The sequence below is a fragment of the Falco biarmicus genome, chromosome 1, assembly GCF_023638135.1.
Source record: "Falco biarmicus isolate bFalBia1 chromosome 1, bFalBia1.pri, whole genome shotgun sequence".
NCBI classification, from domain to species: domain Eukaryota; kingdom Metazoa; phylum Chordata; class Aves; order Falconiformes; family Falconidae; genus Falco; species Falco biarmicus.
In genome coordinates, this window is record NC_079288.1 from 112,981,788 (window position 1) to 113,005,851 (window position 24,064).

Genomic DNA, 24,064 nt, shown 5'->3' on the forward strand with positions numbered 1-24,064 from the left:
GCTGAACACATGCAAGAAATTCTATGGGGTTAGCTTTGCGCTGCTGGTACAATTTATCTTTTCTTTCTAACACAGGATGACAAAACGTCTTAATTTAAAAAAAAAAAAAGCTTCTTGTTATTATTTTCTTTCCCACCAGAAATAAGGCAGTTACGCTGCGAATGGTCGAGACAACACCCCCACCCCCCTTTTTTTTTTTAAGAGCGAATTAGGAGCGGGTGCAGGACTGGGGCAGCGCATCCTCCGCCCGCACCCCGCCGGCGCGCAGCGGGGGCACCTTCCCCTTTGCTCTGCCCGGCCGCGCGTGTGTGTGTGCGTGTGTGCGCGTGTGCCCGTGCCCGCCCGCCGGGGTGTGTGTGTGTGCCCGTGTCCCTGCCTGCCTCCCGCCGCCTGCCTGCCTGCCGCCCGCGGGCGAGCCGTGAGCGCCGCCGCCGCCGCCCTTTGATCCCGCCGTTAGTGTTAGTTAGGGGCCGGGAGGCGCGCGGGGCGCAGCCCTCGGCACCGCCGCGCCAGCCCTCGCCCCGGCACGGCGCCCGGCGCCCGCCCGCCCGCCGGGAACACATCCCCGGCCGCTGAGGGATACTGCGACCGGGGACAAGCCAGGTGCACGACCGGGTTGGGGGGGGGGGGAGGGGGGGGGGAGAGAGAGGAAAAAGAAAGAGGGGGAGAGGGAGCCCTTCGCGGTGGCTCCGGGAAAGCTGGCTTCAGCCCCCTTTACCCCGGCGAAGAGGGAAAACCCGCCCCGGTTAGCAGCTCCCCCGGGGGGCCCGGCTTTGTGCCTGTCTGTGCCCCCCCCCTCCCGGTCTTATTTGATCTCCCGTTAAACCAAGGAGGAGAATGTGAAAAAAGGGGGAAAATGCCCAGGAGGAAGCAGGAGCAGCCCAAGCGCCTCTCTTCACGTAAGTGCCCCCTCTTTTTGCCATTTTCTCCTTCCTCCTCTCCCCGTCTCCTTCCCCTCTGCAGCCGCCTCCGTCGTTTCGTGCATTAGTTTAGGGTTACAGAGGTGAAACTGACAAAGACACAGCCTGGGTTATTCCCTTTTAGGTCTGAGCTAAGGCAGCCATGTTGGTGATGAACAGCCTTGTGCCCTTTTAATTTTTCCTCTCTCTCCTTTCCCCCCTTCTTTCTTCGCGTCTCTCGCCCTTTCCTCCCTCTCCCTCCCCTCGCCCGTGATTGTGCATTTGTGTTGGGGGGGCGGTGTGGGGGGGGGGGGGGCGGTGTGGGTTTCTCTTTGGGGCCGGAGGGGGGGGTGTCTGTTTTATTGGGGTGGGGAGGGGGGCTAGCACCGGAGGGGAGGGCGGCGAGAGGGGAAGCGGCTGCTGGCGTCTTGTGCGGAACCAGCCGAGAGGTCCGTCCCCGGCTAAAGGTTGCGGCGGGGCTGGGCGGCCCGGGAGCGGGGGGAGGCGGGCAGCAGCCGCGGCGGGGGCCGGCAGCGGCGGGGGGCGCCCCCACACCGACCCCACGGCCACCCCGCAGGGGGCTGGGGCCGCCGGCGGCGGCGGGGGAGGGGGCGGCGGGGAGGCAGACCGTGGCAGGCGAGGTCCCTGCAGAGCAGGGAGAGGCGGCGGCGGGCTCCGGGCTCCTCCTGGCCGCAGTGAAATGAAGGGTCAGGCGAGCCAGGCGAGACTCGGGCTTCGGCGGCGCTGCCCCAGACGAGAGCAGCAGAGCACAGGGCTAAAGTGCATCCCGATCCTCCGCCTGCGGGCACCCCGTGCGCACACGCACACATCCCCTGACACAGCTCACCCTGCCCTGCTCCTTCGCGCTCCCTCCCCCCTCCCTGCCTATTTTCTCCCCTCTTTGCAAAACAGTTAACTTTTCTCCCGCTCGCCCCCCCGCCCCCCCCCCCCCCCCTTGTATTAAGTGCGAGGCAGCTGTTGAGAGGGAGGCGGAGGGGAGGGGTAGGGACCTAAAAATACCCTGCCCCTGCTTGGCCCCAGGGTTGGTTTAAGGAGAGCGGGGGGTGGATGGAGGGGTCATTTGTCTGCCTCCGGCACATCTGCTCCGAGCGTGCCTGCAGCCCCTCCGCGCTGGGCTCGGGGCAGGGCGAGAGCTGAGCCGCCGGTGCCGGAGCCGTGCTCGGTCACCGGGAGTTCACCAGGGCAGCCCCGGCCTCTGCCCCCGCGGGGGGGGGGGGGGGGGGGGGACACCACCGCTGCAGGCGGAGCGCAGCCCGGCTCCCCCCCCGCTCCGCTATGCGGGCGAAGGGGCTGAGGCAGCGCTCCCCCCCGCCCTTCCAGCACCGCCACACGGGCCGGGGATGGGGGGACGGCGCGGGGGGGCGGCACTTGCAGACCCGCAGATATTTCTCTCTCCTTTTCCTTTCCGCCGGAGTCAAGGGCCTGAGTTGCGGTGGGGTTTGGGGGGGGGGTGTGTGTGTGTCGATGGTGGGTTTTTTGGTTTGTTTTTTGCCCGCCTTCCCCCCCCCCCCCCCCCTTCCCCTTTCCTTTGCTCTCGCCGTTTGCCCCCGCTCAGCCCTTTCGCAGTCCGCCCGCTAGAGGAGACGAGCCGGCCGCCCCGGCGCTCCTTCCCCGCGCAGGGCGCCGGCCGGGGCGGCTGGCACAGGGAAGGCGGCGGGGAGCGCGGCGGCCGCCTCTGCAGCGCCCCGGCCCCGGCGCGGCGGGCGGGGGCAGGGGCCAAGCCCGGGCGCGCAGGGCCTTGCGTGGCCGTGGAGGGGCGCTTCGGGGCGGGAGGGGGGGCGAGCGCCGCCGCCCCGGTTTGGCAGGAGCCCTGCGGGAGCGGGGAGGCGAAAAGGGGCTGGCGGGGCGGGAGGAGGCGGTGGGGCGGGCGCTGCGGCCGGCCCGGCGGCTGACCTTGCCCTCGCCCCCGCCCCGGTGCGGCTGCCCTCCGCCTGCCTCTCGGGCTGACATCAAACCTGGGTTCCATTTTAGCTCGGTCGGGCGTGCCGCTCCGGGCTGGGCTTCGGGGGCTGGGCTCCGGGGGCTCGGCTCCGGCGCCGGGCTCCCGCCTGCCCCTGCCTCCGGGTTGCGGCCGAGGCTCCCCTCGGCCCCGACCTCCTGACCGCCCGCGCCGGGGGAAGTCACGGCTTCTCCTGGGCCAAGGAACAATTGCCTTCATTGTGCAAATGGAGTTGTGCATGTGCTGGTGGGGGGTGTTGTTTTGGGGTTTTTTGTTTGTTTGGTTTTCGTGGGTTTTTTTTCTTTTTTTTTTTCCTTTTTTTTTTTTTTAATTTTTAAACGCACGGCCTAATTTGCAGTTCTTTTGGATAATTTTTAAGTTCAATTCATGGGATTGTTTTTCCCTGATGTGCAAAACATGCACATGCTATATGTCCCACACGAATGCTACTTTTTAATGGGATTTGTTTATTTTAATTTCTTGTACAACTAGATTGCACTAGATCAAAAAAGCTATTATTTGACAACAATAATATATTAAATAATTCAGGAAGAATTGCAGGAATAGTGTTCTAGTCTGCAGTCCTGCAGATTCAGAAAATGCCTTGGAATCCATTGTATTCAGTGTACAAACGCTATAAATAGTGATTTGGATTTTTTTTAGCGACATGTTGCTTTAATGGGTACTCAGTATCAAATACATTTTTATTCTACGGTTCTTGCTGATTTTAGCAGTACGTTTCTTAGAGGCACAGTGTGTGTATTTTTTTTTTTTGTATTAATGATGGCAGAAGAATGTAAAGTGCACCATACGCAACTGGGAAGAAGATGGCTAATACTGTATTCACCTTTAACTCTGCCCTGTTGTGGGTATGGCGCTGTGCTTTGCCCCTAAGTTACACTACAGGTTGCTGCTGGTGCCTGGATGCTCTCCAGTACACCTAAATGATGTAGCATCTTCCTGAACCACCCTGTGATATTTTGGATTCTGTTGCAATTGTTTGGGAAATAAGTAGCAAGATGTTGATATACAGAATCATTTACCAGTGTTACATTGTAACTGAGCAAACTTAAGTTAGTCTGGCAAGTCCCGTGGAGCCTAGCATAGCTTAGGCAGGAAGCTGTGTTCTCAGGATCACTAGGCCTTAATTAGTTTCTTCTAAATTGTTACATACCCTGAAACACACCTGAAGAACACTGTCATGCTATTTGACGCAACAGTATGCAGCTGCTGCTTGGCACCCTGATTTTATACTTCTGTTTGTTGACTTCATTGGATAAGCCCTAGTGTAAATTTAGAGATCATTTCAGAAGAGAAGACTGTGCCACCAAAATGCATGCTGTGGTGAAGAAGTTATTTGTCCAAGAGTTTGCTAGAGATATATCAGGCTGTTGCAACACTTCAGTTTCAAGGGAGTTGCTAGATACTGATACTTCAGCGACTGAAGAAAGAAAGGCTTGATATTATTAGATGCAACAATACTGTGTTTTGGTGGCATCTGCTTAAAAGGGCAGAGCTAAGGTTGAGCTTTTAGTCGTTGGATTTGTTTACAACATAATATGGTTTGGAAGGGTCCTTTGGAGGTCCACTGGCCTGGCCCCCTGCTCAAAACAGGATGAACTTCAGGACTGAGTCAGATGGATGGGCCCTTGAGACTCCAGCGTTAACATGTATTGTAAATGGAGTTTCTGTGTAAAGAAGTTAGGTTTTGAGAACTGTTTAGCACAGATGTCAGTAGAATGTCTTCTTTCACACTTGGTGAAATACAAGAGAAAGTGCGTTCTTTTAAATTTAAGATATGAGTGAATGAGGAAAGGCCTTCAGGAGTTCCTGGATAGACAGTGGGTAATCCATATCCAGACTAAATACTGTGGCAGTGTAGACTCAGTTTACGATGACAGAGTTAGGTCCATAAGTTAAAAAATTGGCCAGTGCACATGTGACTTATGACTACTTTTGGATGTGACTGACTCAGACAAATCAATTCATTTTCACTGGAATGTTTAAAGGAATTTTGCTAATTCCTTAGCGTGTGTGTGTGTTAGGGGTTTTTTTCCCCCTTCCAGCTACTTAAAAATTTCATTTTTTTCCCTCATCTATTCAGTTATCATCAGAATCTTTAAAAATACATGTATAAATACAGTTTTACTCTGTTTTTCTTCTTGTTGTTGCCTTACTTTCTATCCCACTTCACACTATTATTTTCTTTTCTGAGAATTCCTGAAAGTCTGTTTCCTCTGAACTGCACAAATGTGACTTGGAAGAGTTCAGCCTGAAAAGTAAAGGTTTTGGGGAGTTTTGAGGCATTTAAATAGAAGTTTAAAACTTAGACCACTGCATTGCCTTAAGTGTAGCAATCAATACTACTTGGGGTTTGATTCTGTCTCAGAGGCTTGTAAGCAATGCAGTTTGTGAATGAATGCCACAATACCATTTATACAAAGCTTGCATTTGTTATAGAGTATCAGGCAGAATTAGATGCTACACTGAGAAGTTTGAACTACTACCGCTTTCTGAAGAATGTGTTTAATGCAGGACAAACTGCAGTGTTTTTTTCTGTTGGATTTATTTTGTTAAAGGAGATGCAGAATTGATAGAATATTAGTTTCAGTATCAAAAACTAGATATGTGATAATGAGGAGGGCGTAACTCTTCTTGCTTTCATGGTCAGGTATAGGGTTAGAAATTCCAGATACTGTGTTGGCATGTTTAGCTGTTTCTATACAGTAAAAAAACCAAACCACACACCAACAAAAAACCACCACCACAAAAAAAAAAATCACCCTTAAACTTTGTGACTCTTTTTATTATTTTGGGTTTTATTGCTGGATTATATCATCAGAGTGTAAAGAAAATAATGTCAAACAGGTAAATTAACAGTGATTCAGAGCTTCCTTCTTTTTTTTTATTTTTGCAGCTTGCTTCATTTGATACTTTCTGATAGGAAGACAGGATGTGTTGGATGGTTTTTCCAAAAATTTTCCCAATGTTAGAAAGCCCTTTACTATCATTTGGTATTGAAGAGTTGCCTTCAAGACAAAAGGCTTTTGCCAGGAACAGGAATCTTTCTCTTTTAGTAGAGTTTATTACCTTACTAGCAGACATTGCATGTACAAGGGGAAGCTTTTAACATATTTTCTATTTACTATTTTTAACCTCTTACCACTGCAGGGATCATGATATAGCTCACTGTAGACAAGAGGATCCACGTAGGGAAAATGACTATTCTTAGTATGATTAGGTTAATAATTTCATTGCTATCATCATGGTTGTCCTGGTGGTTCTGTAATGTACTCTCAAACGAACAGCAGCCTTTTGGTGGATGGAGTAACATCCACATTATTCCACCTGAAAACACTGTTCTTATTTTGTCCCTCTCATGATAGTGAGTCCTCGTAGGCTTTTCAGAGACACCTTCTCCCTTGCTGGGGATTCTCACTGACATGTAAAGTCTCTGTCTCTTTAATATTCCAAACCCCCTTATATAGACTAAGTCACTTGTATAAAATCATTTAATGATCAACGTCTAAAGCTATTCAATGGTAGGCTAAGTCTTAGTGTTGTCTGGTAGTACAAAATATGAATAAATCACAATGGGGTATAAATTGGACTACTGAAGAGTCAGTGTTGTGCTCATTAAGCTATTTAAGTCTTTAGGATCTTATGAATTAGATTTTAGAGGGGGTGGGGGTACAAAAGAATATAGAGCAAACCCACAAACTTTTTAGCTGGCCAAACAGGAAAACCTGCAGGTAGAGCAATGGAATGGGTAATGTGAGAACATGCAGACAGAATGCATTTTTACTTTTAAATTTTAAAATGGATGAAGAAAGAGTATGATTTAATCTTTGTAACAGAGTAGTTGTTGTCTTTTTCATATGTAAGAAGGCAGGAGGAGGAGGAATTAAGTTTGGGGAAGAAAAAAAAAGAAAAGCCAGGAGGAGCTGGCTGTTCAAAGTGAAGTATTAGTAATTTCCTATAATTTAATCAGACCAGATCCCAGAGCAAGATAATGAGAGCATGACCTACAAAAGAGGACTTTTTGGAAGTTAAAAGGATTTCTAACATGTAGCTTCACAAGGCATGTGATTTGTCATGAAGCACCATATAGAGAGGACTTTTTTTTTTTTTTCTTTCAAATTGCTAAGAAATCATAATACAGGCATTAGTTCAGATGGTTAGGGAGAGCTAATGTGGCTTGTGCCTGGAATCCTGTTACTGTTACAGCTGTTAAAGTACTCCAGGGTCGTGCTTGAAGAGTGTATCTTCTAAAGAATATTTTGTCCTGGTTTGTAGTATACCATTTTTTGTTGGTTAGTTTGCCTGCAGGATGTATGGAGGCTGAAGTATTGTGTGTTTTACAAAAAAATAATATGCAAAAAATCTGGACCACAAAGTAGCTAGCAGTATGTAATAGAATCCAGTTTTCAAGGGGGTTGGGGGAATTCTCTTCCTCTCTCTTTCTGCCCCCCCAAAGTAAAACTTTATTTTTATTCTACTTAAAAAAAAATATTTTCTATGAAGAATAATAAATTATATGGGCTGATATAGGCTTGAAGAATAATAAGTGATATTGGGTTGAATGAAAAAAAACCCACAACCTTCAGAAAGGTGGATAATATCCCTTTCTTTAAGCATTATTATTTTTTTTAATGTAGGTAAATAATAAAAACTGTGACTTGACCCATACTTCAGTTGAAACGATCAATGCCTCAGGGTGCAGTCAGCATTGGTTCTACACATATACACTGCATTGTGGCTACTTTAACGAAGGATTCAGCAACATGTATCCATAAGCTCACATGAGAGCTTGTCTTTCAGTTTTTCTTTTTTACAGACTAACTTAGGGTCACAATTATGGAAGGCTATGGTCCCAAAGACAATTTCTCTTTTCCTCACACACCTTCAGTAGCGTTTACAGGCTGGTATACTCTTTGGTCTAGACTCCAAATATTTTGACTGTTCGGTCTGAACCTGTTGGCTTAGTAGTTAGTTATTCCTTAAAGTTTCTCCTGCCTTTCAAGGGATTTCCTGCTTGTGGTGTAATTACACTGAGTAGTAGAATCCCAAGTTAAGCCTAACAGTAAGACAAGCCTGTTCCGTTTTGCAAGTGAAGAATTTGCACAGCACCCAAGTTTCATTAATTTGGAATCATGAAAGAGTTACGAGGGACATTTTTTCAGAGGCGTGCAGTAAGGAGAGAAAAACTGGACTGCAGAAATAGTCCTTTCCTTCATTCTTTTCAGTCCTTTCCTTCATTCTTTAGGCAGCAGAGATGGAAGCTAGGGGGAAAGAATGACTAGTACTGATGGTACAGTAGACCAAGAGAGAGAAGTTTTTATACAAGACTGATGATTTAGCTGCTGTTTAGAACAAATTGTGTTAAAAATGAAAGGGTTACCAAGTGGTCTTGTAATGAATAGTTTAATCAGCCATTTCAGAAAGTGAAATTAAGTTCCAAACATCTGCACTGTTTGGTTTCTTTTATATGGGACGCTCTCTCACTAGGGCAGAAATAACATTTTTTAAGCAACTCAAAGCGAGCTATTGTCATCATCCCTTTGAATTCTGCGTGGTCCTACCTCTAGGGATTCCTTTCCTCAAGGAAGGTTTATAGCTCTGCTGGCCCTCATCTGGGGTTTGCTGCTTGGATGTGTTTTTCCTCTGTTGGGGAGCTTTCTATGCAGGTACGAAGAATTCTTCCCTGCATGTTCTTAAGTTTTTTTCTGAAAGATTCTGTAAGGAAGGAGATTTGGCACAAGCTTACTTTAAAATTACAACTTCCTATTTTAAGTGAAAGTTTTGGACGTATCCTGAATCTTGGTGCCTGTTAGAATTTGTAAGATGCTGTATCGGGGCAAAAAGGAGAATTCTGGTAAATTCTTAAAAATAAATGGCAAGTAGCTTTTAGAAAAACACAGTAAAAAAAATCAATGGCTTTAACAAGTATGTATTTAGCTTAATGAGTGATCCCCATGTGTGACTTCATTAATGAACACAGATGCTTTGGAAGATACTTCTAGACTTCACTTTGACTTGTGTAGTAGTACAAATAATTACTTATCAAAAAAAAATAAAAATAAACCACCCTCAAAAGTTAAGATAAGAACAGATCTTCAGATAATCATGTAGTGAAAAGTAGGTAAGGAATAGAGGTGGTGGCAGGCAAGCGGATTTAGATAGCAGTTGGTGGTCGTGGCTGTTTGTTTGCTTACTTTCCTGAAGCACAGCCAGAGTCTCTCCCCTTATAGACCACTGTGCCAAATCAAGACCTGGCAACTAATGACTAAGGATGCGTTTCTTTATCTGTGTTTGGAGCAGAACTTCCCCTTATCTACCTCTATATTTCTAGCACTTTGAGTCCATGAAGAGCCCTTCTCAGGTACCAGTGTAAGCGTAACAGCCTAGAGCTGCTCTAATTTCTGCTGTCTCTAGGCTCTCACCCTGCTCCTTGTTCTGGAAAGGAAGGGCTGACATAATCCTTTTGTCAATTCTGCATTGCCAAAGGGAGTTCTTTGTACAGCGAATAACTCTGAAGGGAGCTCTTCTGCCCACCTTGAGGTACTTTTACATTGCCCATAAGGTCTAAATAGACTTCACCATAATTGCTTATATTGTCTTCCTGCACAGTGCTGGGCCACGTTGAGATAACAAAGCAAGCTCTAAATAAGCTACCTTGTGTACAGGAGGCAGTTATCACAGCAGTCTACCCAGGTTAATTCAGCTATAATACTTGTGGGTATACTCAAACTGGCTCAGATATCACTACATAGCATTGCGTTATTTAGTATAGACATAATCTCATGAGAATCAGAGTTGTTGTCTTTGAAAGCATTTACTGGCCTGCATAAAAAGTGTTGGTAAAGCCCAGAGTTTTCAGCCAGGAAATGCACTTTGGAAAAATAAAATCAAATCCTACTGCCATTGGCACACTTTGTTTGTTCAGCAGAAAAGCCAGCAATGGACATGAACACAAAACTTCCTCTTAGTGTCTAGCTATTTCTCTGCATCTGGATTTTAGGTGAATTTTTAGGCAGAATGTAGAAATAGGTTGCTGCCATTTATGCTGTGTCTGTGCCCTAAGTAGCCATAGCATTAGTTTCTTGTACCAGGAGCTTGGCACAGAATCCTAAATCTCTTTAAAATAAGATAAGGTTTGAGGAATGTCCACTTTTTATTCAGTACTTGCACATTAATTATATGACCTCTGACTTTCCTCAAGGTTGAAAGCTGAGGCAGTGCCTTAAGCAGTGTGTCTAGGAGAGAGGAGTGCCTGTTCCACATGGAAAGGTCTGCTTCTGTGTGTTCACCTACCACTACGAGTAGCTTCCTAATCCTCTCTCATTTGGCTTTGCTTGTTAACCCCAAGCAATCCTCTCAGGGACAGAGAAAGCTGCTGTCTTTGGTAGCAAACACAGCATGACAAAACAAACACTTCTTGAAGCTTCCCTTAGATGCGTTACTGTAATATCGTCCTTGTGGGAGAAATTAGAAACACAGAGAATATAATTTGCCATGTTTTAATCTGACTTTGGGAGAGAAAAAAAATACATTATAGGGAACTAGATTCCTGTGACACAGGAAGGAATAATTTCAGTATCTGAAACCTAAACCTTTTGTTTCTGAACCAGTCGGGAAGCTAATGTGCATAAAGCACCTCAGGTGAGTAACAGGGCATGGTAAATCAAGAGCACATTATTTACCAAAAATAGAACAGGAGAAGCTGCATGTAGCAAAAATAAATAGAAAGTAGTAAAAAACAAAGGAGACCTTTGTTAAAGCAGGTATGTTGGTCTGATGTCACTTGCTATGGTTGAATATTGTCCCACATAAGGTTTGTGAGCTCTTCCCTTCACTTTGTGACCCCTTGATAGAGGTTGTAAACACAGTTGGGATAATTAAAGGCACCGTAGCGGCTTGATCTGAGGCTTCCTATGTTTTGTTTATTGCATCCTACAAACTAAGGCAACAGGAATTTCTGGTTGATTTTGTGGTTTCTTTTGCTTTATTGATCACTGGAACAACCTTCATAAATGTGTTCTAAAGTGGCAATTCCATATATTTTAAGTCTTTTTCTATGAGTCAATGTTTTGAGTGGTTAGTGTTGGGTTTTCTCTTTCTGTATGTTAATAAAAGGGAAAGTTCACAGTATTTGCTGTCACTACCTTTCCAACTTCAATATTTAGAATAATTTAAGGTGATTTCACTCAGTTCCACTTGACATTATTTTTAAACCAGGACTTAATGTTTATTGTCATCAATGGGCCAATTTTGCAGCCATCCTCGGATCTCCCTTGTGCTGCTAGGGTGATGCAAATATTATGGAAGCTGCCTTGGCCTTCCCAGACAGGGATTCTCATTGCATGGGGATTCTAGGAGAGAAATAATACTGTTGTTTAATACATCTTCATATCACTGCAACTTAGAATAGACTCTGCATCAGAAATGGAAAGGGTCAGAGATGAAGCCACAGCTGGAATGCACTTGGATCTACTTCTTGCTAGTTAACAGCCATTTCCAGCTGCTATTGATAAGCCAGTCTCCAGGCTGAGTCTACATTAGAAAACGCAAGGGAGAACCGGAGCACTGTAAAGGTTCATGCTGTGTTCTTCCTTTGCCAAGCACTCATATCACACAGGAGAGAACATGTAAACTGAACGGAAGTTCTGGATTATTTGAATATGTAGCGGTAGTGATTCGTCTGAGTGAAGTGAACCAAATTGCTTTTGCCAGAATGCCACTGGGGCTATTGGGAAGTTGAGATGTCTTATTTGTGCTCAGAGAAGGAAATAATGAGTTGACCAAAAAAGTCAATGTAAGCATAAGTCAGAATGTACAACAGTACATCATATCATCAAGGCAGGCAAATGAAGCCACTTCTTTGACAGGTTTTCAAACTCCTCCAGTGTGTCCTTTATATGAAAAACAGCCAGCCAGCCTCCTGCAGCAATAAAGAGATAGAGACACGGAGGGAGAAGCTGTGTTCTTCCTTCCTTCCTTAGAAGCTAGCTGGGCTAACTTTGTGCTCAGGAGATGAAAACCTCTCTTTGGCAAGGAAGAATTTTTCTTTTACTATTTTACTGGTGCTGTAAGTTATAATTGTTCCTTGGAACAGTTTTTGTGTGCGAGAGTTCTAGATTGCAATGGCAGAGCTATTGAGTTGTATGATATTTGTGGAGGTGTTTGGAGGCTTGGCAGGACAGTTTACAGACATGAAATCTCCCAGCTTTTTTGGGTTCTTTTTTCCTGTGGCTCAACAGGAACTTCTCTTCAGAGATTCTTCACACCTATTGGGAGAGCTTCGCACAGCTTTTTTTCCAGCTTTAATCATTGTGTAGTGCTACTATACTGAAGACTAGTTTTCTTCCTTTTTCTCCAAAACCACTTGTGATATAATCACTGCTTTTATCACTGATAATTCTTCTCTTTTTTCACTCTTTGCCAGTCAATATTTGTGGTAATTTTTCTGACCAGCTGGAGAAAATAATTAGGAAAGGTAGGAAAGTAGAGTAATACCTGTTTTTCATTTTGGTGACATCACTGCTTTATCAGTGTCACTCCCTGAAGACTACTGGCAGTTTCAGAAGTTGATAGAATGAGAAGTTATTTGGAACTGGTTCAAGAGAAGACACAGCATGTCTTTAATCCATTGGAGAGAAGAGGAAAAGTGAAGGTTGCCATTTTATCCTCAACGTTGTTGGCCTGGCTTGGGAAATTAGAGCCGGTACATCAGAAATGCCATGTTCTTCTGTAGGATTTCTGATTACCCTTTCAGCTGAATGTCTCCGGGACTTCTGTTTTCTACAGTAGTGATTAGACATCAGAAAGTGCTCTCAAGGATTAACTTGTGCATGAGGGAAACAAGGAAATATTGTTTCTATCTCCTTTGTTATATTTGTATAGTGCATAGGAGTACAAGCCAGGAAGTCAGCCTGCTGTCTTAGGCACGTGTGATCCAACAAAAGATAGTTTCGGCCTGAAAAAGAGCCTATATTCTGATTAGATGTCCTGTAGGAAAGATGGACTTGGCAGTTTCTCAGGGAAACCAAGGTAACAGTGGTTGAGGTTGTGCATCTGTAGTGCAGTTGTCCCTTGGAAGAACAGAGGTAAGTGCGGAAAGAGATGGAAAACATGCTTCTTGAAATGACTAGATATGTTCTGGATGTTGCTGTACGTTTTTACAGTGCTGCTGAAACCTTCTTAAGAGCTTTCCTCGAGTACTGATGCTATGTTGGGCTTACATTAGTCTGCCCCTGTACAAACCTTGGTGGGAGTTCTCTGCTTCTCAGTTCCAAAGTTTGACTATACCTTTGAAGAGATACAGGAAACCAGGTCTATTGCACAGTCTTTCGTATTTAATAATTTCTGTGTGTAGAGGAAGCATGATGATACATCATTATCCTTTTGGTTTCAGCTTCTGTGTCATCAGTCAGGTATTTTCTGGAAATCCTTTGCTATTACCAGTGAGAGAAGTATGGAAAGGGAGATCTTACCTGAGATCATGTGCATCGACCATGCCATAGATTTAATGTTCCATTTTGAGCCCAAACCAGCTTGCTGGCAAGGACAATGGCCACTGTGGTTTTCCCATACTCTCTTGGCATCTGTGAGGATTGGACTGTTCTTTAGATTCTCACCAGCAGTACTAAAGCATCTGTGCTTTGAAGATGAAGTAAGTAACTGCAGTGCTTCAGTAATATTTGCTTATCTTATCTTATTCTGTATGTTATTTTTTTCTATTTTATAGGAGTTGGGGGAGTGTGTGGCTTGGGGAGGAAGGTGGTTTGGACTTGATAGGAGAAGCTGAGGGTAGACTGGGAACTTCAGGCCCAGCGTATATGCTTGGCCATGCAGGTGGTATCGATGGAGAGAGAGCAGGTGCTCTTGCTGTGGCATTCAGGTAGGCTGAGGGAGCACTGAGAGTCATGCATGGAGTAGGAGTAAACATGGAGACAGCATCCTCAAATAGTGACAGCAAGGGAGCTTTATCTTCTGGAGTTATCACTTTGGTGTTTAGAAACCTTTTTTAAATAAGCCTGCTGTAATCTTGTTTATAGTAATTAAGGATTTGCTAGTAATTTAAATAGTTGGTTTTGGCAACATACAGACTGTCTTCTCATAGGTACTGGTAATGTAAGCATGAAAACATTTACACAAGAATAAAAGTCAAGGAAGCAGGTAATTGACTGATTTATCAACCTTAGCAGACAATTTTTTCTGATACATCGTGGTAGCTATAGTAAATTTACTCTGGATTGCTTAAGGGCATGATCCTATACAGTGTGTGCAACACATGAGGGCAACTTCTTGAAATGAATGGATGAAGGAGGAAGTAATCAGCCAATGTGGTTTTGGTGCCTTGGTTAGCCTTTTGGTCAATGCTTTGTCCCCTAGGAAAGTTTGGAATTGCCCTGCATAGCACAGCTCACAGTATAGGTGATTTATGGCATTTTCCTGGAGCTTTTAGATCAATTGTAGTGTTTCAGGTAATATAAGAACTTTTTGTAAACTTATGGCTGTTCCCAGGCCATAACGCTAAATTGCAGTTGTGATCAGGGAGTTATTTATTTTAATTGCAAATTGTTTGTATGCAACAATGTAGCATGTTTGAACACTTTTCTCACTTTAGTCAGTCCCTTTTGCCAGCTGAATTGACACTTGCAACTTCTCATCCGCTTCCTTTCCGAGTGTAAGGGTGACTAAAATCATGTTTCTGTGGTGACCCTGTCAGTTTTAAATGGCTGGCCACACTAAAATGAGTTGTGTGTGTTGAGGGTAAATCAGTGTTACAATAATCTATAGCATAAACAGATCACTTTATTCTTGGCTGCTGTAAATTGTGAGGAACATGTGAGGATTCTTGTGCCTACTTTTTACTGTTGGGATTGTGACTGTGGCTTGCAGTGCATTTTTGGCAATTAAGATGCTTTTTTTTCTCAGTAAAGAATTGAGACAGTTATCACTGCAGCCAGTTCTGGGGAGGTGGCATGTCAGGTGCAGGCCTTAATTAGGATGTTAGCTGATGAAGGCACTAAGTATGAGCAGGCAGTTTATAGATGTAGCTCAAAACCAGAGAACGTAGGTAGGCAAAATAGAGAGTGGACCACCAATTTTTGTTACCAAGTTAAATAAAGATTAGAAAGCAAAGCTTTCCTGCATTTTTTGGCACCTAGATCATACAAAATGTGATGTAACAGACTGAACTATTCATGTTTAATGCCTTCAGTTTTGCGATTGAGGCTTCTTTTCTTTCAAAGTGCTTGCTATATAGAAGTGATATCATTAAGCGTGCTTCTCCCAGTTTTCTTCCGGTGTCTTCCAAAGCCTTGTGGATACCACTGACAGCCAAAAAGCAGATAATCACTTTAAAATGCCTTGAACCACCCGGTCAGCAAATAGATTCTCTAAACCTTGTCTTATGCTTAGTCTTTGTCTTGGAGACTGGTCATCACAGCACCAAAAACAATTGTAGGGTATGCAGAAGGAAATTCTGCTTGTCTTGCTTGAGCTGTTCAAGGCATAGGCTTACCTCTCTGAAAATGGAAACATTTCCTTTATTTGTGAGCCTTTTATTCCAGGTCATAGGTCAAGTTTTTGTCTAGTTCCATGATCATTCACGTGTGCCAGCCTCCTTTCTTGAAATCCATTGCTTTTTAAGGGATGAAAGGTATAAAGAACTGACGTTGGTTTTTTTCTTTTAGATATCTTAATAACATTGTATGATCTTTCCATTTTCTCAAGTAGAATTGTCCAAGTGAATAGATCTTGTCTTCCATAACACCTGAACAGAACCATATGATGATGGATTGAGAGTGCTGAGTTACTTCATTGCTTGAGCTCATAGTGATTGTAGTCTGACCATGGTTTTCCTTCCATCTCTTTTTCTTTTGTAAGTCAGGGATAATTGCAGTCTGAGATTTCATCAGAAAAAAAAAATCTGTATTTTTAAGTCTTCTACCTCAGATATACGATAGAAGACTATGACCTAGAATCCAACTACTACAAAGCAACTAGCCATTTGGAAATGAGTAACCGAGCCTCCGGTTTGCAGATAGAGGATGTTTAAGATAAGGCAGTTTTGTGTTTCTGCTTTGAATTTCCTAATAGAGACATTAGTTCTGTGTTCCAGCCATTTTTCAAAGAAGACTTCATTAATGACATGCCAAAGGAATAAAATCTCCTCTCATTCATGGAGTTAATTGTAATTCAAGGATGACTTTGAAATATTATGGATTCCTATATTGACCATTTGACATTCATGTGATTATCTTCCACAACAATTTGATCTTTAGTGGAAACTTAGTTCTCTCATTTAGGTATCTTCTGGTTGTAGCCAGCTTTTCCAAATTGTTTGCTAGAATTGTTTGGGGTTTCCTTTCTAATGAAGGCCCATGGTGGGAAATCTTGAAATATTTCCCCTCCTTTATGAAGCAGATGGAGATGAAAGGTCTTGACTCTGTATGCTAAGGATAATAGAAGTCTTGAGAATAATGTTTAACTCTTCTTATTTTTGGAGATGCCAGCATCCCTTTTTGGCATTTGATGCTTTTTACTGCATCAGCCTATTGCCATAGACATCTATCTAGAGCAAAACAAGTGAACAATGAAAGTGAATTTTGGCTAACTAGGAATAATCTTAAGGAGTTTCTAAACTTCCTTATAACTAAGAAAAAGTAGAATTTCTAATCACTGCACTGAACTTAACATGTTAAGTGAGGTCACAGTGGTAAATGTGCATTGATGTAAATGATACACGGCCACTCCAGGTAGAAGTTACAGAAGAAGGTGCAGGGAATCTCTTTGGGTTGACTTGCACGTGGACCACTTGAACCATCAACGTTTGATAAAGTTGATTCCTATTTCAAATAGAGCTGTAGGAATAATGGTTGAGCTCCCACATACTTAGTTTAGCCTCAAATTTATAATACTCTATCAGAGTCTTAATGTGATATTATAGCTAGTTTTAAAAGACCCAGGGAAGCCTGAAATTCCTGGTAAGAGATCTAGCTCAGAAGCTGCTGCTTTAAAAAGTGTTTAGTTTTATAGCAAGTAGTTTATCACATTCATTGTTTTCATCAGGCAAAAGAGGTGTACACCTTTGATATGTTAATGTACAGACTTGAAGTTTTCAGTTGGCCATATTCCTTTAGTGTCAGTCTGATCACCATCTTGTGCTTTGTGAAAGGTATGCCCAAACTCAGCTATAGGTCATTATAGGATGTTCACAAGGGCCTGTAGGAAGAACTTTCAATAAGGCTGGCTGTGGTGTTTTGCTAAGTCTCTGTTAAAGTCTTACAAGAGCAACATTGGTACCATAAAATACGTCCTGTAAGGAACATGATTTTCTATTGTTATACTGACACTTTGTGCGCTTTATGAATCTGTCATGGGGCTACTAGTCAACCTTTGCAGCATAAGCCGACCAGAAATATCCGTTTATTCTGAAAACCTCAAACACAAAAATTAACTGCCTTTGTCTATCTTCTCTCCAGGAATTTTAGGTAAGTCAGCTGATGAAAGCTTTTTGTGTAGGATGCTCTTTTGTGGCATACTAGTTGAGACATGGTCTTCAAAAATATTCTCCTCCTCTAAGGCCGTGTGTGTTCCATTTTTTCATGTGCATACCTCAAGTACTTCACCTCACTGAGCTTCAAATAGTGGCAAAATCCAGCTAGAACAAAGTAATTCTAAATTGTAGTGAGATAAATATTATACATGTATTATTATACACATATATGCGTACCTATGTATGTATATCTAACATTGTTATACATAAGTATTATGTATTAAATGTAATAGTACATATTACAATATTATCTGTATTACACTATAAGACATACTGCTCTGCCCATCTACTTTTCACAGTTGTTGATTACTGGGCCTCACTGGTAAGGTATTATTTCTGGGTCTTTAGGGCTTTTCCTCTCCCATGAAGACACTGACAATCAATTCTAGAGGAGATTTTTTTTTTTTTTTTTTTAATTAGCATCAAAAGAGTTGATGGTGTCCAACCCAGCTGCAGATGTCCCAGATAAGGCTTCTAAAGCAGCCTGCATGATACTGACTGTGTGGCCATCCTGACTGCACAGACCAGCTCTTCTGTGAGAGGTGTAGTACATTGTTGAGATTTGGGATGGGAGGGGAGAATCCTCTGGTCTTTTTCATTGACAAGACATGATATATTTTGCACCCTAGAAGACCTCAGGAGATAGGTGGCTTAGATTGTTGACTCCTCCTTGTGCTTCCCCATTCCTGCCTCTTTCGCATCAGTTTTGTTCTGATTTCTTGGCAGAGTGAGTAGTTTTATGCCAGATGAGCAAGTTGAAATTGGCTCACCAAGCAGTCAAACAACAGAGCAAATGTAAGGGAGGGCACAGGACCACCACTTCCGTCAGTCTTGAGCTTTGAGCTTAACAGTGTCTTCTGACTGCGCTTTAAGGCAACACCTGTTTGTTTGGTGCTCAAGATCTCTGAGTCATAGTGGAAGCAACACTCCTCAAACACTGATTCCACAGCTACTAACTATAACCTCTTGCCTAGAACAGAAGAACAGTTAATCCTTCTTGGAGGCAAGATGTCCAACATCCATCGTACTAGAATTTATCTTTTGAAGAACTTGTTTTGGGGAAGATCAGACTTGTTGCTATAAGGTCCTATCTTGTGATCTTTCAATGGCCCTGATAACCTTCATCAAGTAGTGACTGCTCATCTCAGGAGAAACCATGTATTTCAGTCCTCTTAGCTAGTAAAGGAAGGGTCTTTTTGGCAGGTAATGAAACCTACTTGACACATTTATTCTGGGGCTTGTGGCTGAAAGAAAAAGGCCACTGTCTCTGTTTCTTATCTACCAAAAAATTCTTGTCCTTTGAGGGAAAGGAAATAAAGGCAGATCTGTGGTGTCTGTGACAAGCTTTTTCAGTAATCTATCCTGCTTCCCTTCTTCCTCAGAAGAGTCCATCACACCTGGATTCTGCCTTTGAGAGGAAACGGAGGTGCTGTACATGCATTTTGACCTTCTATGGTTGTCTAGCAGTTGGCTCACCTGAATGCATGGTACTTCTGCACATTCACAGTTGCCTGTGTATATGGGCAAAGCATCTTGAAGAGTTCTAGTTATTGCAAGGTAATTAACTTTCTCTAATCTTGTTAGACTTGGAGCCCTTTTTTAAAAAAACAGTATTAGAGAGATTGCTGGGTGAATATTCTGGGGGTTTCTTGTAAGTGGATTTTTTTCAAAGTCACTTTAAGTTAGGGATAAAAGTAGAGGATATATGGCTTGTCTTTAAAAGCTGTGTCTTTCCTTTCCCCTCTCCTCCTTCCCTCCAGTTAGGAAAATCATTATTTTAGAAGATGTGGAGATGAAATACCGAGTCCTACCTAGGGCTTCTTTTCCTGTCTAATTGTGTGAGTACTTTCACACATCTTAAACACAGGGGAGAAGGACAGAACAGAAGAGCTATGGCTTTTTGGCAGTTCCTTTTTGCAGCTGTGCTGCTCTCTCTAGGTCAGCCTGCAGTACAGAAATTTGGTTCAAGCACCAGCAACACTGCTAAACCATTTTGTGAAGAGGTCAAGAGTTGAATAATCATCCCGTTGATAAGTGAGCGAGCCAGAAATTCTATTCAAAGAGGACAGTGACTTCCTGTGCTGCTTACCTATTATAGGTCACAGAAATCATGAAGGGAAAATGGGGGATTGAGAGTTCTCTAGCACATGACTGTTTATGTAACTGTGACTTTTAAGTTTTATTTGCTGCTATTGGTATAATAAAAGGAGTTAAGGCAGGCATTCGTGTCTTTATTAAAATTATTTTTTTACAAGCATCCCTATTGGAAAATCAACATAGTTGCTGCTATGGGTATATAGTCTAATTGGATGTGGCTGTAGGTGCTTTTTAGTGGTGGACCCTGTGGGGTGTCAGCGGTCAGTGTGCCCAGCTTCTCAGAGGTAGTCCTACAGCACACACATCCGTGTGGCGCTGTGGGTGTGGGAACCCGTGGAAGTTGTTCAGCCCAAAGAAAGGGCTCAGCCCAAACATTCACTCTTTTTTATTTGAAATGCTTAAAACCCAGCCTGAATACAAAACAGATAGTTTGTAGGCAGCTAGACTGAGCAGTTTATATAGGATACCACAGAATAGACTTTCCAGATATGACTGCCATTTTTAGGCCTGTGCATGTTGCTTTCTGTAGTGCCTCATGAAATCAGCAAGGGCTTATGTGAAGCTGACACCCAGAGACAGTGTGAATTAGAAAGTGATGTGATATTAGCAAGTGATCTTTTGTAATTATTTTTTACCATTGCTGAAATGATGCACTTACACAGTGTACATAGTTTACCTAAAGGTATCTACTGTATTCAGTCCTTAGCTCCTTCATTATTTTCTCCTCTGTATTATGGTCAGCACTAAATTCTGATGTGACACTCTTGTGGCTGGTAATTCTCACTGAATGTGCCATTTGCAGTTAGGACTTCAAGTTCCTTTCCTCTAATTTCATCATGGAGCTTCTCCGGTATGGCTTCTGCTTTCCTTGTTCCACTAAAACTGTTCTGCCCAGAGTGGCTAGCAACCAGTGTCTGGAAAGTTTCAAGGCTTCTGTGCCAGTGGTACTTATGGGGCTCAGCTGAAGGAAGTGAGCATCCTTCCATATTGCATTTCTAAAGGGTGTAAGTTGACTCACTGTTGCTGAGCTAAGACGGAGACATTGTGGGCCTGTGTTCTTTTCCTGGATGCACAGCCATTGGCGGTGATGGGAAGCTCCTCTTACCTGGATATGATGCTGATGGTAATAGCCATGATGGAACCTGGATTACAGCACCTGTAAAGAGAGAGTATTCTGAAATGAACTGCCACAAAAGCAAATTTTGGCTGTGGCCTGATCCCTAACGTCGTTTGAGGGTTCTGAGAAAGCAGGCAGGAGGGAGTAAGACATGAGAAGCCACCCTGGAGGCCAAATATGAGCACACCTCTTCCTTGTCCATGACTAGTTGAATGCCTTTATAATTGTCCATGCCTTCTTGGTTAATGCCTTTGTAGTTGTCCATGCCTTCTCAGTTGTCAGCTGCTGCTTCTTCTCATTCACTTGCCTTGTCTTACAAGTCTTGCTAAAAGTCACACAAGGCTAAGTTCTAGGTTGCTCAGGTGTTGTCTCTGCCTTAGTTTTGATGCATCTGCCTATTTACTTGGCCTTAAACTGATGGCTGCTCTGAGTCAGTCTGTGTTTCCTCGGAACTTATGGGTGGCTTACTGCTTCATTTAAGTTTAATGCATCTTTTTAAATTCTTTAGGTATCTTTGCAGAGCTCCTCAGTTCCATAGCGTAAACATATTACTTAATCCTAGCTCTTTCAGTAGCCCTAGGTATAGTGTTTAGTATAAGATAATACGGAGAGAATTGTTTATGGTGGGCATTAGAGATGGAATAAGATAAGCTGTTGGGACAACAAATTAGGAAGATGACCTGGGTGCCAAATAGTCAACAAATGCAACTGTAACTTTATTTAGATTGACACAAACTTGAATGATCATATCTGAAATCCTTATATAGATGAAATCATTTGATATCAAGATAATAAAAATGAGGTTTGCTCTCCTATCCCTTTAAATCCTGGTACTGTAGATTCCCAGATTTTTCTTGAAATGTAACTGCTGAGGTTAGGGTAATCTTACTTAATTCATCTCATCAGCAATTTTTCTGTATGCATTTCTTTGATATTATTTGACTTCTACCTGCTTTATATTTGTTTCAATTTTCATTCTGTAATCCCATAATTACAACTTCCTTATGTTTCATATCAATGTAGCATATGGATTTGCAATGTTTATTTTGTATTGAAGTTCTTTAATTATTACAGTGAATGATTAAAGTGAAATTTTATCCCTCTTAGTATGAAAATTCGGTCTCTTTAGGGTGGGTTCATTAGTTGTAGCCTCTTCTCAGACAGTCTCTGGTGATCCAAATGGTGTTCTTTCAACCATGTTCTCATTGTCTATGTCTGTCACTCAGTGCCACAATTTGGAGACTTCCCTTTTACATGTGCTGCACAGGCTGTTTCTAGATCTAGCCTGCTACATTCCTGTTTCTCCACTCCAAGTCCTATGAAGTGGAACTGTGGATCATTTCACACTTGCCGCTTTGAGGAATAGCATGTGTACATTATTTTGCATACAGTTAAAGTTTCCAGCATCTGAATTGGGTGGCTCAGTATATGAATCAACAAACATGTTAGTCCTTTTCAGTTTTCAGATATAAGTAGTTTGGGCAAGTTAATATTTACATTTCTATTGATATCAGGGTCAAATTCTAATCACCACTCCTAGTAAAAGGGCAGATGCTCGCAAAGTGAAATAACATACTTTGGGATCAATAAACTTTGTCTGCCAAACTGATCTCTTGAAGAGGAAAGAGAACTTTTCCATATTTGAAAACAAGCAGATGAGTGGGTGAGCAAGGGAAACTGGCGCTTCTTTGAACAGTGCTTCTGCACACATTTGGGACTTTGCCAGAGATTGTCTGCTACTGGACTACATCAGTGGCAGCAATCACCCAACAGTACCTTGGTGCCTTTTGTCATTGCTGACAAGAGCATGTAGTGCTTGTGTGAGGCTCCTGGATGTGTGTGGTGGGGCAGTCCCAGATCATGCAGGGCACCTGTAACTTCCACCAGCATCTGCCAGTGGCAAATGGTTTGGGAAGCTGTTCTCCTTCTAGAACTGCCAAGGAAATCAGGGAAGTGCTGACAGGTCTTGACCCTTGAATCATGTTGAGAAGAGGCAATGTGATGAGTGGGTACTCAGTAAAAGCTGGTGAAATTTCCAGCCAGGTCTTGTTCCAGATGAAGTCAGTGATAATTTGCCTCGAACTCTGAAGTTACCTTTTCCTGCTTTGCAACTTCCACGTTGTTTCTTACCCATGTTTAGCATTTTGGACTGTAATAGAAATGAAATGCCGGTAGCTTAGTGTTCATAAATAATTCTGCAATAACAAACTATGGTATGTTTATGGTGGAGAGAAGAAATTTAAATGTGGCATTACGTTTCTGTTCCTAGCTTTCAAGGGCTTCTCACTGGAGCTTCTTAGCTGTATTGCAAGAGAAAGGAAAAACATGTCATGCGGATCTTCTGCCACAGATGTGAAATACAGCTGAAGCTTCTTGACAGACATGGAGGTTGACTCCTGTTTCTGACAAACCTGATCTGGGTGTCCCATGAACCATAAGAGTTGTGAGGGAAGGTTTTATTTAATTCAAAATCATAAGGAAGTTGGTGGATTGGGCTGATTTCTTCTGGAGTTCTCAAGCTTGTTCAAACTCACAGGCTCACAAATCAATGGGAATTAAAGTCCTGCCTTGAAGGCTTTGGATGGCAGCTTAGCTTAGAAATGAAATTGCCAGGCTTCACCATTATGCTTCTAAACCAATTCACCACTGTTTAAAAGGATGCTTGACTGAGCACATGATAAGACACTGATGCTGCTTTTTTTGGCATTAACCTTACAGCCTGCAAATACAGTGGGCTTGATACTGCAGCAACTGAGGGAATTACTGAGAAGAGGAAAATTAGAACTGTGTCAGCAGTTAAAGGTCTGGTTTCTGGTTACAGAAAGAAACTGCACTGGTGGGGGAAAAAAATCCAGCTGGCTTTTGGGATAGAGATGCTGCAAAGGAAATTTGCCCTTTGTCATGGAGACTGCTTGGAGATTTGAGCATCTGAGTGGTTACAGGTAGACTAATAACAGGAGGGGGAGCTCTCACTGCATTACCCAAAGAGACGGGAACTTCTGGACTTGGTTGCAAGCCTTTAAATGAAGAATACTGCACTTCTGCGGCTCCCTGTCAATAAAATGTCGTGACTGCTCTTCATATAGGCAAGACCAATGGAGAGTGTGCATGTCTGGAAAAAGAAAGGCAATTTGTGTCCTGTCCCTATTTCTTCTTCTATTGCTACCTTATTTTTTTTGGTTCTGTGCATAATATAGTTGAGCTGTGTTACTTTCAAAGAAAGCTGTATTGCAGTTCTGCCACAGCAGATGTAGTTCCTTTCCCTGCATCCTTACCATCAACTTCGAATACTAGCGTCCTGTTCCTCAGCTACTGTGAGTGTTCCCTGAGATGTCAGCTTTAGAGAGGAGGGATACATAGTGGAAATATATGTGGGACATAACTTTTATGGTTAGAGCAAAAACTGGTTCAGGTGAGAATGAAGA

At 43.2% G+C, this 24,064-nt stretch overlaps 1 protein-coding gene across 5 annotated transcripts in view; it reads left to right on the forward strand.

The window, feature by feature from the left end:
* Window positions 1–630: 630 nt before the first annotated feature.
* ZNF827 (zinc finger protein 827) overlaps window positions 631–24,064 on the forward strand; it is a 106,188-nt gene continuing 82,754 nt past the window's right edge. For 4 of the 5 annotated variants that reach the window (XR_008825837.1, XR_008825838.1, XR_008825840.1 and 1 more), the window contains exon 1: window positions 631–899. Coding sequence is in view for 2 of the 5 variants with exons in the window: in XM_056361731.1 (XP_056217706.1) it covers window positions 857–899 (43 nt within the window). In the remaining 3 variants the exon portion in view is untranslated. The remainder of the gene's footprint in view (window positions 900–24,064) is intronic. The other variant, XM_056361717.1, reaches the window with a different exon arrangement.